At 39.0% G+C, this 15429-nt stretch overlaps 1 protein-coding gene across 3 annotated transcripts in view; it reads right to left on the bottom strand.

The window, feature by feature from the left end:
- The window catches only part of ubac2 (UBA domain containing 2), a 39301-nt gene extending 38111 nt beyond the window's left edge, over positions 1 to 1190 (bottom strand). Inside the window, exon 1 of one of the 3 annotated variants that reach the window (XM_046837535.1) lies at positions 986 to 1190. In XM_046837535.1, coding sequence (XP_046693491.1) covers positions 986 to 1016 — 31 coding nt within the window. In that variant the 5' untranslated portion in view covers positions 1017 to 1190. The remainder of the gene's footprint in view (positions 1 to 985) is intronic. The other 2 variants (XM_046837534.1, XM_046837533.1) reach the window with 2 other exon arrangements.
- Between the last annotated feature and the right edge of the window lie 14239 nt (positions 1191 to 15429).

The raw sequence follows: 15429 nt of genomic DNA, 5'->3' as shown, positions 1-15429 counted from the left end.
GAAAAAGCAACAGGAAAAGTGAAAAGAAGTGGAGAAATGAAAAAGGGAAAATAATAAAGAAATGAAGAGGAGGAACTAAGGAAAGGCAGTGCATTGTGGGAGAGATGTGAGACCTGACAGTCTGCAGTGAGGAACAGAAGTGAAGCCTTTATGTGTGTCAGTGAAAATATACCACAGTATTCTTACACATCATTCATGCTGCTAATATCAAACAGTGAAATGTGAGAGAAGGGGAAAAGGAAGGAAGGAAGAAAGGAAGGAAGGATGGAGCATTTTACTGAAATGAGAAGAATAAGAGATTAAAAGTTAGATAAAAAGAGACAAACTCTAGACATGTATATGGCTCTGGATATGTACACAGACAAATGTTGGATAGAAGACAGAGACATTTAAGTAAGTTTTAAAAGAAAGAAAATAATGAATGAAAGAATAATAAATAACGAGGATAGGCAGACAGACAGACGGACGAAGACAGACAGACAAAAGGACAGACAGACAGACAAAAGGACGGACGGACGGACAGACAGACAGACAGACAGACAGACAGACAGACAGACAGACACGAGGCCCCACAATGTGCACGTGTCACTACTGTAGGATTTCAGCCGCTATCAGTAAATTTCATTGTGAATTAGTGACAATTCCAGCTGAATATCCTGTTCATTAAACGTCACTGACACACACACACACACACACACACACACACACACACACACACACACACAGAGTCTGAACAATGCGCTTCAGCTGTCAGTTGAAGTACAGAATGAATGACAGCGCAAAGGGTCACGTCCTAATTCACGCACTGTCCCTACCGCCCCTATTACCCCTTTAAGGGAACAGTAATAACACACACTAGTGTTCTATTTAGACCCACTAGACAGTAGGTTAACATGCGGTTTGGGACGAAGCCGATGTCTCTCCTGTCTGTTCGCCTTGACGCTGTAAAGGTCCTCGACATGAAGCAGGATTTAGCGGTACTTACACAGTCCCCTGGACCCGGTGGTGGTGAACATCGTGCTGGCTACATGTGCGAAATAAAACCCAAAAACCAAAACTACACAAAGGCACTGTGTTTTACAGACAGAAACTTGATAAAGTTAAAGGGAAAAAATCCGGGTGTAGGAGGTAGACAGGGAAATGGTATCCAGTACAGCAGCCGGCGAAGGACAAATCTTTTTTTAGGAAACGCGTTTCTCGAAGCTAAAGGGTTACGGCCTCGGTTAAGTTTCGCGCATGCGCATGTGTCTAGGCTTAGCCAGAAAGACCACGTGAAAATATGAGAATAAACATCCGAATAAATGTTACTCTCTCGACTAAAACCAATGGAAAAAGAAACTTTAAAAGTTTTCTAATGAAGTTTTTTTTTTCATAATATTATAAAAAAAATTGTCCTTCTGATATAGTTATTTGTCTTACTTTGTGAAAAACCTTTATTATCTAATATATTTTCATTCTCCTATATTTAGTACATAATATATAGTATCGTATAGTACATTATTTATAGTCTAATAAAGTATAAAGGTTAAAGAATAACGGTGTAGCGGTACACAAAATACACAGTTCCGTATGTACCTCGGTTTTTAAGTGGCGGTTCGGTTCAACTTCAGTAAAGTTTGGGGAAAGGAACGCAAAACATAAAACATATATATAATATATGTATAGTATAGTATATACTTTGCAATATGCTGCTATATTTCGTCTTGTTACATGATTATAAGCACAACATTTAATCACAACTAATTTTCAAGGTTAATTTATCGCTCTAAAATTTGACTTCAAGTTGCATTACATACATTTGGCCACACGGTGTCAGCAAAAGCAAACTTTACAGGTCATAATCTCGCGCTCATACCTGTAATCGCTACAAAATCTTTTTTCCAATGTTAGCATTTGGTTCTTTGGTGTCTTTTGTTGTTGTTGTTGTTGTTGTTGTTGTTGTTGTTGTTGTTGTTGTTCTGGGAACGTTCTGTTTTGTTTAATAAGCTCAGCATTGTTTTCAAAACATTTTGGGGACCTTTTGGACACAGGTTATATGACACCTGAGAAGGAAGGTTCAAATAGTTGTCTTCAGGATTTATTTGGAACTACAAACGAAAATTCCACACATTTTTGTAAATGTTTGTTTTTATGATGAAAAGAAAATTCATTTTGAAGGTTTTACTTGTAAACTAGGTATGCTGGCTTTGCAGGATATACCAAATGCCGGACTTTTTTGTTGGGAGTAAATATTATATAGACTAAGAGCCTTTATTTGTCACATGAACATTACAGCACATTAAAATTCTTTCTTTGCATATCCCAGCTTGTTAAGAAGCTGGGGTCAGAGCACTGGGTCAGTTATGACACAGCACCCCTGAAGCAGAGAGGTTAAGGGCCTTACTCAAGGGCCCAACAGTGGTGGCTTGGTAGTTTGGCTTGAACCACAACCTTGTGATCAGCAACCCAGCGCTTTAACCTCAGAGCTACCACTTCCCACACATTATGGGATTGTATCCAGAATTTTAGCTTCGGGATAAAATTCCTTGACAGATGTCATTTGACCAGAAGTGAACATTGTTTTGAAGCTTTTTGTAAGTTTTCATAAACATCACTGACTTTTTGTGTTTAAACTGGTAAAAATGATGCAGCATTGCATCTCTTAGACTCAGCATTTTGCCAACATTTATGATTTTATAACTTTTATTACATTTATATAGTGCTAAAAAAAAATCATACAATCACCAAAATATCCTTTTGCATTCTTAGCAGTAACTTTCTGGATTATGGTGCCAAAAATATACTTACATTTTCTGTCCATAAGCCACTGTAGTCTTGCAAAAAAATTTATTGGAACTTTCATAGCATTTCGAGCAGGGAAAAAAAACCTACTCTAGAGACTGTAAGCAATGAGTAGACAGGTTTAAGGCAGAGGAATTGATGGTTATATTTTTACATTCGGGGCAGATTTTCCATGTAATGACTAAACCATACACCTATAGATCTAAATAGTCTGTCCAAACACTTAGCTGTGCATCTACAACTTACCACACGTTGTGTATTACGTTGACATACTATTTATTGAGGAAATATGCAGTTTGAGACCTAGCCAATAAAAACAAGATGGCCTCTTTTTTAGAGTTGACTTTCAAAGCCACAGCGACCAGCTGCTTCAAAGAAAAAAGAAAAAAAAAGGCAGGGCGCCAAACATCAAGCTGCCTAAAGCGAATGAAATAATATAGGTGTTTTGTTTGTTCCCCACCACTGGCTTTGAGATAAATGAGTGTGTTTGTGTAATGGCCATCTGGTGGGGATGTGAGACGTGTTGCGGGTTTGCAGAAGCTAATCGGCTAATTGGACACAATAGTCAGTGACTAATGGAGGCACGTGAAGGCAGCCAGCTGGAAGTGGTGAACACAAAGCTAGGCTTTACTATTACTGCTGTTAAGCTGTGGTTAACTTACTCAATACTGGATTAGCGTAGTGTGTGAGAGACGGTTGAGGTGTGTGAGTGTGTTCGAAGACTGAATCAGAAACGATTTATATGAGCATGTGTGAGAGCTAAAGGTGTGTCAGGGTGTGTGTGTGTGTGTGTGTGTGGGAGGAAGAGACCAATTAATTACAGATTGTGTGTAGTTTCTCTGCATCCAGTGAGGTTTTTTCACCACAGAATGCTTTATATTGCGTAAATCTGTCAAAGTGACGTTAATTAAAGAGTCTATCAACTTCATCTCAATTCACCGCCTCTGTAGTGTAGGTGTAATAACTACAGACAAGAACTTCGACACATGCCCCATACTCACTTACAGAGTGTCACTTCTAGTGAATGTCAAAAGTAGCTGAAGTATTTCTATAAGTCAGAAACAGAAGAAGATAAACAGAACTAAAAACTTTCGTTTATATCTTATTGTTTGCAATTGCAGAACAAATACACCTCTTGCTGATCTGGTGGCCTATCACACACACAATTTGGTGTGTGTGTGTGTGTGTGTAATTACCCAAAATTGTGTTTTGTGTTCATATGTAACACTTCTGTTTTCAGCCTCTTGGTGGAAGAAGTCCTCTTCTGTATCAGCACTTACACATATTCTCACTTTAACTGGATAAAACAGAATAAAAAGCTGAGTATGTGGGATGAACACTAAATAAACAGTTTCAACTGGATGTTAAATGTCACTTTTTTATATCTCTCCATCACATTTCTGTTCTTTTCATCCCTGTGTTTCTCCTCTATCCCTAACCATATATTCATCTCTCTTTCTCCACTCCCCATCATTTCCATCTTTTTATTGCATCCCTCTGTCTCTCCTGTCCTTATCCATCTTTTATTTTTATCTAGTCTCACTCCCATTTTTGTCTTTACACATCTCCTTCCTTTTCATTCTATATCTCCAATCAATCTCTCTATCCCACCTCTTTACTTTTCATATCTGCATTTCATCTGTTCCTCTACCTCTATCCGTTTCTTCTTCTCCCCATCCCTCCACTCTAATTTAATCCCAACTGTTTCATCTCTCCATTGCTTTATTCCATCTCTTCACTTTTCTTTTCATCACCATTTCATGTTAGTCCCAACTCTTTCCCTTCACAATTCCAACTCAAGCAACAACTCATGTTTTTCTGTTCTACCAGTTCCTCACATCCAATCTTTTTATTTCTCCACTTCTCCATCCTCTAATTGTTCTATTCACCCCTTCACCATCTATCTTTTTTCACCCAACCTCTCTTCTTTTCATGCTGTATATTTATCCCTTCTTTCTGCCATTCCATCTCTCTGTCCCTTTCCATTTCTGTCCCTTTCATTTTCTTTATGCTCTCTCTCTCTCTCTCTCTCTCTCTCTCTCTCTCTCTCTCCCATCTGCCCATCCCAACTCTCCATCCCTCCGCATCTTCACACTTTGTTTCCAATCTCTTCATTCCGCTTCTCCATTCTGCTCCATTTAATTTCTTCATTCCTCTTTTGACTCCAACTGTCCATCTCACCTGTCTATCCCTCCTCACCTCATCTGTCCATCCCAACTGTCTATTTCATCAGCCCTTCCCTCTTCATCCAATGTATCTTTGCCCCTCTTCTCTGTTCCACATCTCTATCCCTTTCCATCTCAATCCATATGCTGTGGCTGTGTAATCATATTCTTAATCATATCATCAGCCCAATAAAAGCGGTTTGCAATGACAGGCCGCTGGGATCAGATTATTTCTGACGGGACGTGACTCACGTCTGCGTAAGTTAATGAGATGATCGGAAACCGAATACAGATGCTCTGATGAAAGCCACAGCGGCACCATTAGTTTTTACGACAAAGCCCTGAAGGAGCAGGAAAGGACCCTATGGAGTGTTTTCACCCAGTTTTAAGACCAGTATTGCTTTTCAGCTATAAGGTTAAGACGTATGCGAACTGATCCCAGATCTGTGCAATATAATGTAATGTGGGGTTGTTCCCCATATGTTGGTACAGTGGCCCCATTTTTTTCCGTCCATATTGTTTCTATTAAACACAAAACATATCCAAACATCCGCCTGGCAAGGTAGTAATGAGGAACTGTACCAGACGGCCTTCTTTTCTTCCTTCTCTTGCTTCCTGCTTAGTAAATTATTAGTCATATAAATAAGACACATGGTGCTTAAATTGTATTTTGAAGCATCCCACTTTTATATATATATATATATATATATATATATATATATATATATATATATATATATATATATATATATTGTGTGTGTATGTATATGTATGTATGTATATGTATGTATGTATGTATGTATGTATGTATGTATGTACTACTAACTCAATCACTTTTTTGTTCTTTTCTATTAAGGCATAGCCCATTTATTCTTAACCACTGACTCTACTACTGCTTACAATCCACTTTTACTCTCAACAATGGACGTCTATTCAGTATTTAGCAAAGTGGATGCATGCAAGGCAGCTGGTCCGGACAGCATACCGGGACGTGTTCTCAGAGCATGCGCTGGACAACTGTCACAGGTCTTTAATGACAGTTTCAATACAGTCCCCCCAATACAGACTTTAGTGATCACTAAGCTTAGTGACCTGGGTACCTATACCTTAGTCTGTTGGTGTGAGAAAACAGGTATCCTCAACTCTCATTCTGAGGGTATTAAGACCACTACTCTGCTCCCTGTTACCCATGACTGTGCTCCTCTGCATCACTCCAACATCTTAATCAAGTATGCAGATGACACCACTGTGGTCGGCCAGATCAGCAACAACGACGAATCGGTATACAAGGGAGAGATCTGAAGCCTGACAGTCTGGTGTGCCACCAACAACCTGACCCTCAACTCCATGAAGATTCCCTGCCCTCAGAGATTAGGAATGCAGAATCCCTGGGTGTTTTTAAATCCCATCTTAAAACATACTTTTTTAGGGTAGCTTTTATGTGACTTCTTTGTTTTTATTTATTGGGTTTTTATTTTTTGTATGGTTAGTTTTAGTGTCTGTATGATTATGTGTATCTATTAATTTCATCTTTTATGTCAAGCGCTTTGAGAAACTTCTTTTAATGGCGATATACAAAATAAAGTTTATTATTATTATTATTATTATTATTATTATTATTATTATTATTATTAAGGCTAAAGAGCTCATTGTGGACTTTCGGAAATCTAACAGCAGGAGATACTTCCCAGTCTACATCGATGGAACTGAGGGTATCTTTAAGTTCTTTGGAGATCTCTGAGGATCTGTCCTGGCACCAGAACACTTCAGCTCTAGTTAGGAAGACAAAACAACACCGGTACTTCTTGAAAAGTCTTAAGAAAGCTCATCTGTCCCTGGGGATTCTTACCAGTTTTTACTGCTACATCATCGAGAGCATCCTGACCAACTTCATCACTGTATGGTATGGAGGCTCCACTGTGTGTGAACGTAAAGCCCTGCAAAGAGTGGCCAAAACCGATCAACGCATCACTGGCACCCAACTACCTGCCATTGAGCACCTTCACCACAGCAGATGTCTGCGCAGAGCTCACAACATTATCAAGGACTCTCCACATTCCAGTTACAAACTGTTAAACCTCCTTTCATCAAGAAGGAGATACAGGAACATACGCACCAGAACCAGCAGGTTCAGGGACATCTTCCATTTACCATCACCGTACTGAACTCTACCCTATACTGTTAAAGTACTGTATCACTTTATAGACACTATATATAACTGTACAATTATACATACAATGTACATTTAACATATTGTATTTTTTATTATTCATATTGTCTACTACACATATTGTGCCTTACATACAGTAGCACTACTATTTTATTTATGTGTATATACCTTACTGTACATACTATACATTAAAGTCTGCCCCAATCACCAATCATTCATTCCTAGGTACACCATCTACCACTCCATCTAACTCACTCCAGAATTTTTCCTTACTATGTGTATATATATATATATATATACACGTGCTCTATTGGATTGGGATCTGGTGAATGTAGAGGCCATTTGAGTACAGTGAACTTATTGTCATGTTCAAGAAACCAGTCTGAGATGATTCGCTCTTTATGACATGGCGCGTTATCCTGCTGGAAGTAGCCATCAGAAGATGGGTACACTGTGGTCATAAAGGCATGGACATGGTCAGCAACAATACTCAGGTAGGCTGTTCAGGTAGGCTGTTCAATTGGTACTAATGGGCCCAAAGTGTGCCAAGAAAATATCCCCCACACCATTACACCACCACCACCAACCTGAAACGTTGATACAAGGCAGGATGGATCCACGCTTTCATGTTGTTGATGCCAAATTCTGATCCTACCATCCAAATGACGCAGCAGAAATCGAGACTCATCAAAGCAGACAACATTTTTCCAATCTTTTATTGTCCAATTTTGGTGAGCCTGTGTGAATTGTAGCCTCAGTTTCCTGTTCTTAGCTCTCAGGAGTGGCACCCGGTGTGGTCTTCTGCTGCTGTAGCCCATCCGCCTCAAGGTTCGACGTGTTTTGTGTTTAGAGATGCTCTTCTGCATACCTCGGTTGTAACGAGTGGTTATTTGAGTTACTGTTGCCTTTCTATCGGCTCGAACCAGTCTGGCCATTCTTCTCTGACCTCTGGCATCAACAAGGCATTTGTGCCCACAGAACTGCCGCTCACTGGATATTTTCTCTTTTTCGGACCATTCTCTGTAAACCCTAGAGATGGTTGTGTGTGAAAATCCCAGTAGATCAGCAGTTTCTGAAATACTCAGACCAGCCTGTCTGGCACCAAAAACCATGCCACGTTCAAAGTCACTTAAATCACCTTTCTTCCCCATTCTGACGCTCGGTTTGAACTGCAGCAGATCGTCTTGACCATGTCTACATGCCTAAATGCATTGAGTTGCTGCCGTGTGATTGGCTGATTAGAAATTTGCGTTAACGTGCAGTTGGACAGGTGTACCTAATAAAGTGGCCGGTGTGTGTGTGTGTGTGTGTGTGTGTATGTATATATATATATATATATATATATATATATATATATATATATAGTCTTATAACCTTCTACTTGTATACTTACAATAGTGTCTGCACATTTAATTAATAACTATTTATTTGTACTTTTCAACAGTGTCTACACATCTCTTTACTGCTATTGACTTTATATTTTTTTCAGTGTACATATGTAATATATGTAATATTAATATATAATTATATATATATATATATATATATATATATATATATATATATATATATATATATTGCATGCTGTATATAAATACTTGCATATGCATTTACTTGTCAATTTGCAAAAATGCTACTATTTGCACTTTTGGTGGTGCTGTGTGTGTGTGTGTGTGTGTGTGTGTGTGTGTGTGTGTGTGTGTGTGTGTGTGTGTGTCTAATGGTTTGGTTTGGAATAGATGGTGAAGCTCTTATATAAGACTAAATAAGAAAATTAATTTTTAATTCCAGTTTTTGTACAGAGCTGCTGAGCTGACATAGTGGTAATTTATTAATAATGTCTCACCACAAGTGAATACTTCAAGGACATATTAAAGATCTATTCTCATAGCCGCAAAATACTGAACTTGTAGCAAACTTGTGTATTTTAAAATAAATCAAAAAATGAACAAAATCTAATTAATTACACCCCTGTAGCCATGACAACTAATGCATGCAAAAGACTGATAATATAATACAACATAGATAAAAGATAATAGATAATATAATGATATTATTTGGAATAAAGTATAAAAACATCTTGGAGCCACTGGGCATTGTGATATATTATTAGCCTGCATCACCTTAGGTGATTTCTCAAATAGACTTTTTCACTAGCCAAATGGTCATGCATGATATTCCTAGAATATAATCAATCATGGACTCATGTTACACAATTTCTGGTTAGAGTATAATTATTCATGACTCTGAGCCATTTGGTTTGCAATATTCTAAAATAACATGATAATGATCTACTTTAACCTACTCTCCAACTGAAATTATGATATGCATCATAATGTTTACCTTTACTTATGCTGTGCTATATTAACTGTTGCCACATCAATTTAGCATTTTTCTTTTGTTGAAATCATACTGTATTTTAGTCTCTGTACTGATAGTGACAGTTAAGGTAATCCCATCCTAATCTAGTTGTTTAACAATTTGTGCCTCAGAAGTTACATATACTTAACAAAAATCTTATAATCAAAAAATTGTGACTTTAACAAGAACTATATTTTCATAGCAAAAGAGCAAAAAGTACAGAGAAACTGAGCTTAAGTAAAACTATGTATTCCATGTAAAGCTTACTGAGAGTAAAAGTATAATATAGTTATATATAGCTCTATATAGTAAAATAGTTCAAATGTATCTACATTTGAAAATACTAAAGTATTTAACATGAAAAGTAAACACTTTAATCTGATGACGAGACTTGATGTGCGTCAACCTGAATGACAATCTAGCTTGCTAAGCTCTCAGTCATAAGAGAATAAATTAGGCTAAACTCACACAAACCTGGATTGATGTTTAGAAAATGTTAAATTACTCATATGGAATAAATGCCAAGGTATGTACACAATAGCTAACTATTATCCACTTGAACATTTGAACAAAACAATAAACAATGAACCTGAACAAAAGATTATACTTAATTTAACTAGCTTGTTAACTTGACAATGTTCAACACCAAAATAGCTAGCAAATGTAACTAGCTAAATGATAAAGCAGGCTGATTTTCCTAATGTAAAGTTTGATAAAGTAATAAGAAAATGAAAAGGAGAAAATGTAAGGAATGTTTATTCTCTATTTACAAAAACCTTTAATTATACACTATGTGGACAAAAGTTATAGGGATCCCTGGCTTTTGCAGCCACATTTACATCTTCCCAGCAGGTTCCCTGGTGGTCTAGTGGTTAGGATGCAGCGCTCTCACTGCTGCCGCCCGGGTTCGATCCCCGGTCAGGGAACCAACCCCAGCCACTTTCAGTGCCGTTCCCAAGCCCGGATAAATGGGGAGGGTTGTGTTAGGAAGGGCATCCAGCATGAAAACATTTGCCAAATCAAAGGTGTGGAGGATCCGATATGGCGACCCCTAACGGGTGAAGCCGAAACAAAGTTTAATTTACATCTTCCCAGAAGACTGAAGGTTCTTATGGCAGCAAATGTGCACTAAATATGGAATGGGATGTTCAAAAACTATGTACAAATCTTATGGTGGTGTGTTAAATATTTGTCTCTATAGTGTACTTTATATTAAAGGCTGATAGTTCAGGTTTATGTTGGAAGCAAATGAAACATGCTTATCTTTTATAAATTGAATATTAATGTTGGCTGAGAGGAAGTATTAGCTCAATGGTTAAGGTGCTGGCTTACTGATTGGAAGGTCAGGGGTTCAAGCCACACATTTGCAAGCTGCTGGTCTTGGGCCCTTAAACAAGGCCCTTAACCCTCTATGCTCCAGGGGCACTGTATCATCTCTTAGGGGCTGACCCTGTGCTTTGACCCCAGCTTCCAAACATTGCTGGGATATGCGAAGAAAATATTTCACTGGGCTCTAATGGACCTTTTTACCTTTACAGACACAGCATGTGTAACATCCATCAGGCAAGCTTGTTTAAAGACTTTCCTGTGTCACAAAAGTGCTGCAATACTTCTGACTGTTACAAAGCCCTGACAATGGAGACTCCTTCCACACATGTTAATTAAGTTAACAGTCAGTTCTAGTCCATTAAAGTCCTTCCAAGAGTACTTACATTTTACTATAAGCACACTGGGACGTTTTTCTTTTGTTAATCATGCTGCTAGTCTGTGTTTACCATATAGGATTTCTTCAGATAAAGATGAAATGGAAGAAGGGACACGATTTCAATTGAATTCCATAAATAAATTAGTCCTCCTGGAAAACCGATCGAGTGGGAATTACAAGTTGGAAGGCTGATTTTGTTCTACTCCAAACTCAAAAATCTCCCAGTTCCCACTTAGTTAAAAACAAACAATTAGTGTACTGATTAATGAAAAGTGCTGAGGAACTAATGACTAGCTTTTTCATTACACTGCTAGCTAGCTAATCAATAGGACAGCATTATGATGATGTGTGTTCTAGCAATCTGAACTCCTCTTTGTGTTCCTTCAGTAACCATAATTCATAAGAATCAATTTGAAAGTCATTTAAAATTCATAAAAGTACCTGGGCCACACCCGGTGCCTTGAGGGATTTTTGCAGTTAAGGTTGCTCTCAGTCAAAATATGTCTGCTATTTTTATTTATTAATTTTTTTCTTCTTTCTTGTTTCCTTATTTTTTTTTTTTAAGTTCGACTGATCAGGACTACAGACACTAGTTTATGTCATAGCTAACAAAGAGACTGGTGTTAATGTCCAAGGCTGTGCGTCTTCTTTAAATAAAAGACCCTTTGAGCAAGAGTGGCAGGTTATCTCTTGGGCGTGATTAATGAAAAAAGAATAAAGGGAGGGGGAAAAAAGACATGCAGCAGGGAGAAAAGGAAAAGGAAAAAGAATAGGCATGTCTGTGTCTGAGTTAAACTTGGGGACAAATTACTGTGTGCTTTCAGTAATGAAGAAAAGCCAGATTTGTAGTCAGCAGTGTCTCCTGCTGTTTGCTTTGTCCATTAGAAGGAAATGAGCAGATGGTTGTTGGCCTGCGCTTGTCCTCTCTCACTTTCTCTCTCTCTTTCTCTCTCTCTCTCTCTGCCTATCGCTCTCTGTCACGGTTTCTCTTTTTGTCTTCTTTTCTCTTCGTTTTAGTCTCGAGGGCCTTTTCTATCCGTGTCTGTTTCGCTGTTTCCCTGCCTGTCGCTTTCTCTTTATTTCTGTCTCTTTCTGTTGTCCTTCTCGCTGTTCTGTCCATGTCTGTTTCACAGCTTCCTTGTTACTTTCTGTCGTCCCCCCCCCAATCTACTTCTCCTGTCTTCTGTCACAGTTTCACTTTTTCTGGCATTCTGTTCCATCCCATTATCTCTACCTAGTCCCAGCTCTTCTTTTCTTTTTGTCCCTTTTGTCTTCCTCTTTAACTCCCCTCTTGTCAAACCATTCCTCCATTTTCTGTCAGTCCGCCCCACATCCGTCTGTCCTTTTTCTTTGCCATGCATTGTCATCTTTCTGTCCGTTTTTCCTGTCCTTCCCATTCTTCTCTCCCTTTTGTTTTCATTACATTCATTCTTATATTTCTATTTCTCTTACTGTCACACTGCTCCTGTTCATCGTTCTTTTCCCTCCTGTCCTCCCTCCCTTTCTCCCTCCCTCCATCATGTCCTTATTGTCCATTAATCTCTCTCCTCGCAGTCTGGCCGAGCACAAAGCTGACAGCGAATACCCAGGGGACGACAGCGAAAACAAGCCAGTCCAGCTGTCAAGAGGTGGCCAGGAGATGTCATCTCGGGAACACACACATATACACACACACACACACACACACACACACACACACACACACACACACACACACACACACACACACACATATACACACCTATAAACACCTAGACAAACTTGTGCGTGCACACACCAATAAAAAGGGAGTGACAGTAGTGTTGGGAAACAATAAATACTCATTAGGGAGCAGTTAAATGGAGAGATGGTAGAATGTGACAGAGATGTCTGAACAGTGTCCACCAACATCTGCTTCACGTACTGCTGACTAGCAGCAAAAATCCGTCTGAATGGCTCCCTTCTGTGGAGAGAATGTAAGCTTTCACTGAGAAGATGAGGCATCACTGATCGTGAGATGTTTTTTTTTTTGCGCTCATCGGCCTCCCTCAGGACTCGCTGCAGCTGGAGTGCCAGTTTTTAATTCTGTATGCAGCCTGGACATTTCAAACTGGCAAAACAAATCGATATGCAGAGAATTCCTGCATTAAAACTTACAAACATGAGCACTGTCAAAAACTAGTGGAGTGAGGAAGTTATACAAAGGTTCATCAGTACTGGGAAACTCAGCAGCTGTCAACCAAATTTAAGCATCAATCTCAAAAGGTGTGGATCCATTATAGAAAATTCACACTTTCAGTTCAGTTAATGTCTCTACACATTTCCCTCCCCTTTTAGCACAAAAAAAAAAGGTGGGACTTTTTTCAAGCCCTTTTCCCCCCTCAAACATTTCCTGTGTCCACCATCATCTGATGTCAGCAGCAAAATGGATTACAACGGAAAGCGTTTAAGCTTTTACCGAGAACATGTGGTATCAGTGATGGTGTGATTTTCCTCCCCTACATTCGTCCTTCATATTCCCTTAAGACTCGTTGCAGCTTTAGTGGCAATTTTTGTAACTTTACGACGTGGATGTCATATACTGGCAACACAAATCCACAAGCAAAATAAAGGTTTATGCATATTTTAACATTGTCCAACATTATTACTTAATGGTAAACTTTGGCCAAGTCTTAGCCCCTTTTAATTAGCACAAAACTTTAGCCTAACCGTGGCTTTCATCTATTTGAAAATCGCAACAATGCTGAATTCACAATTCTGATTGGTCAGTATTGAAGCCAGCTCTGACAGCAGGTGAATACCGAAATGCTCTCACACAAGTATATAATCGTTTCAATGACAGCAGCTAGATCAGGATACTGAATGGTGAAAATGTGTGCACACAAACACAATAAAGTGTGTAAATGATACAATGAAGGGGTTTATGTAGCAATTATGGAAGGAGTCTCCAGTGTCAATGGCTTTGTAGCAGTCTGTGAAAAAGCTGGACCGATTAGATTTCTAACAGAAGGAATTCTCGCTCTCTTGGTGTGTAATTTATTTAAGAACTAAGACAAACTGGTGTGTACTTGTTTCACAACAATATCTTGGGCCTTCCTTTTGTATGTCCCTCAGGGGTTCCTTGAAATAGTTTTTAAAGTGAGTTTAGACGGAACCTGTATGAAAAAGAAAAAAAATAATTAAGGAAACTTTTGGAAATGTTCCACATGGGAACCCCTGCTTTGCCAGACGGCACATTCTTACTGATAATATCACAGCAAGAGGGAGTCAAATAGCCTTCTTTAGCAAAGAAAGTAAAGGAAGTTTGTATTTCAGAGTCTTTAGTGATGCGCAAATACTTGATGTAGAACAGCACATTAAAACATTAAACTCTGATCACTTGAAATTATTACAAACCAACCCCAGCCTGGCAAAATAGGTGGAGTGGGATTAGGCAAGACTTTGTCAGGTTAATTAGCGCTGAAGTCTGGAAACTGTGAGCTTGGCCTGTTTTTCTTTTTCTTTCAGGAAGCATTCACTCAGCAAATGTTAAGTATGTGGTAAAGCTCCACATCCATTAAAAGGTCCTTTTTGTAATTCACACTTTAGCCCTGACAAAGGGCACTAATTCCTGCCATCTTTTAACTTCCCTTTTTTAGCCCAGAGAGTAAAGGTTGATCAAAGTAAACAATACACTCTTAGGTGGAGAGCAGTCAATTTCCCAGCATTTCCTGTGTGGCGCTTTTGGAGTCAAAAAGCAGCCCAACCCTTTGCAAACGAGACTCAATTTCACGGCACATTATCCCCACACCGTTTTTTCCCCCCTTTCCCTAAACACTCTCCCTCTCTTTTTCTCTCATCACTAAGAGCAAGAAAGAGCAGCATGAATTAGTAATGGCCAAAAGAGAAAAGGCTAAAAGCCGTCCGCTCCTCTCTTGCCCTTTCATTATCCGTCTCACGGACCCTGGTCCTCATCCCTTCTTTGCACTCATTTAGATAACACGTCCTCCAACCTTACCTCAGCCGCCAGACGCCTCTCTGAACGCTACAACTAACACACACGCTAATGCATAATATCCCCTTTCTGATTCGATTACATTAGCCTTATCTTCCTGCTCCATTGTGGCTGGACGTATCGCTAACTGCATTGCACGCTACAGCAAGACACGTCTGATTTGTCACATAGTCTGTAGCGATGCCTAATGACGCCACTGTGTGAGGGTTACCGTAATTGATGTCTGGTTAAAAAAAAAAGAGTCTGGGTGTGTCTGCTGCCCCTATTGTTAATT

This window comes from Silurus meridionalis, chromosome 24, assembly GCF_014805685.1.
Source record: "Silurus meridionalis isolate SWU-2019-XX chromosome 24, ASM1480568v1, whole genome shotgun sequence".
Taxonomy (NCBI): domain Eukaryota; kingdom Metazoa; phylum Chordata; class Actinopteri; order Siluriformes; family Siluridae; genus Silurus; species Silurus meridionalis.
The sequence above is the reverse complement of the archived record's forward strand: the minus strand, read 5'-3'. Positions and strand labels throughout refer to the sequence as shown.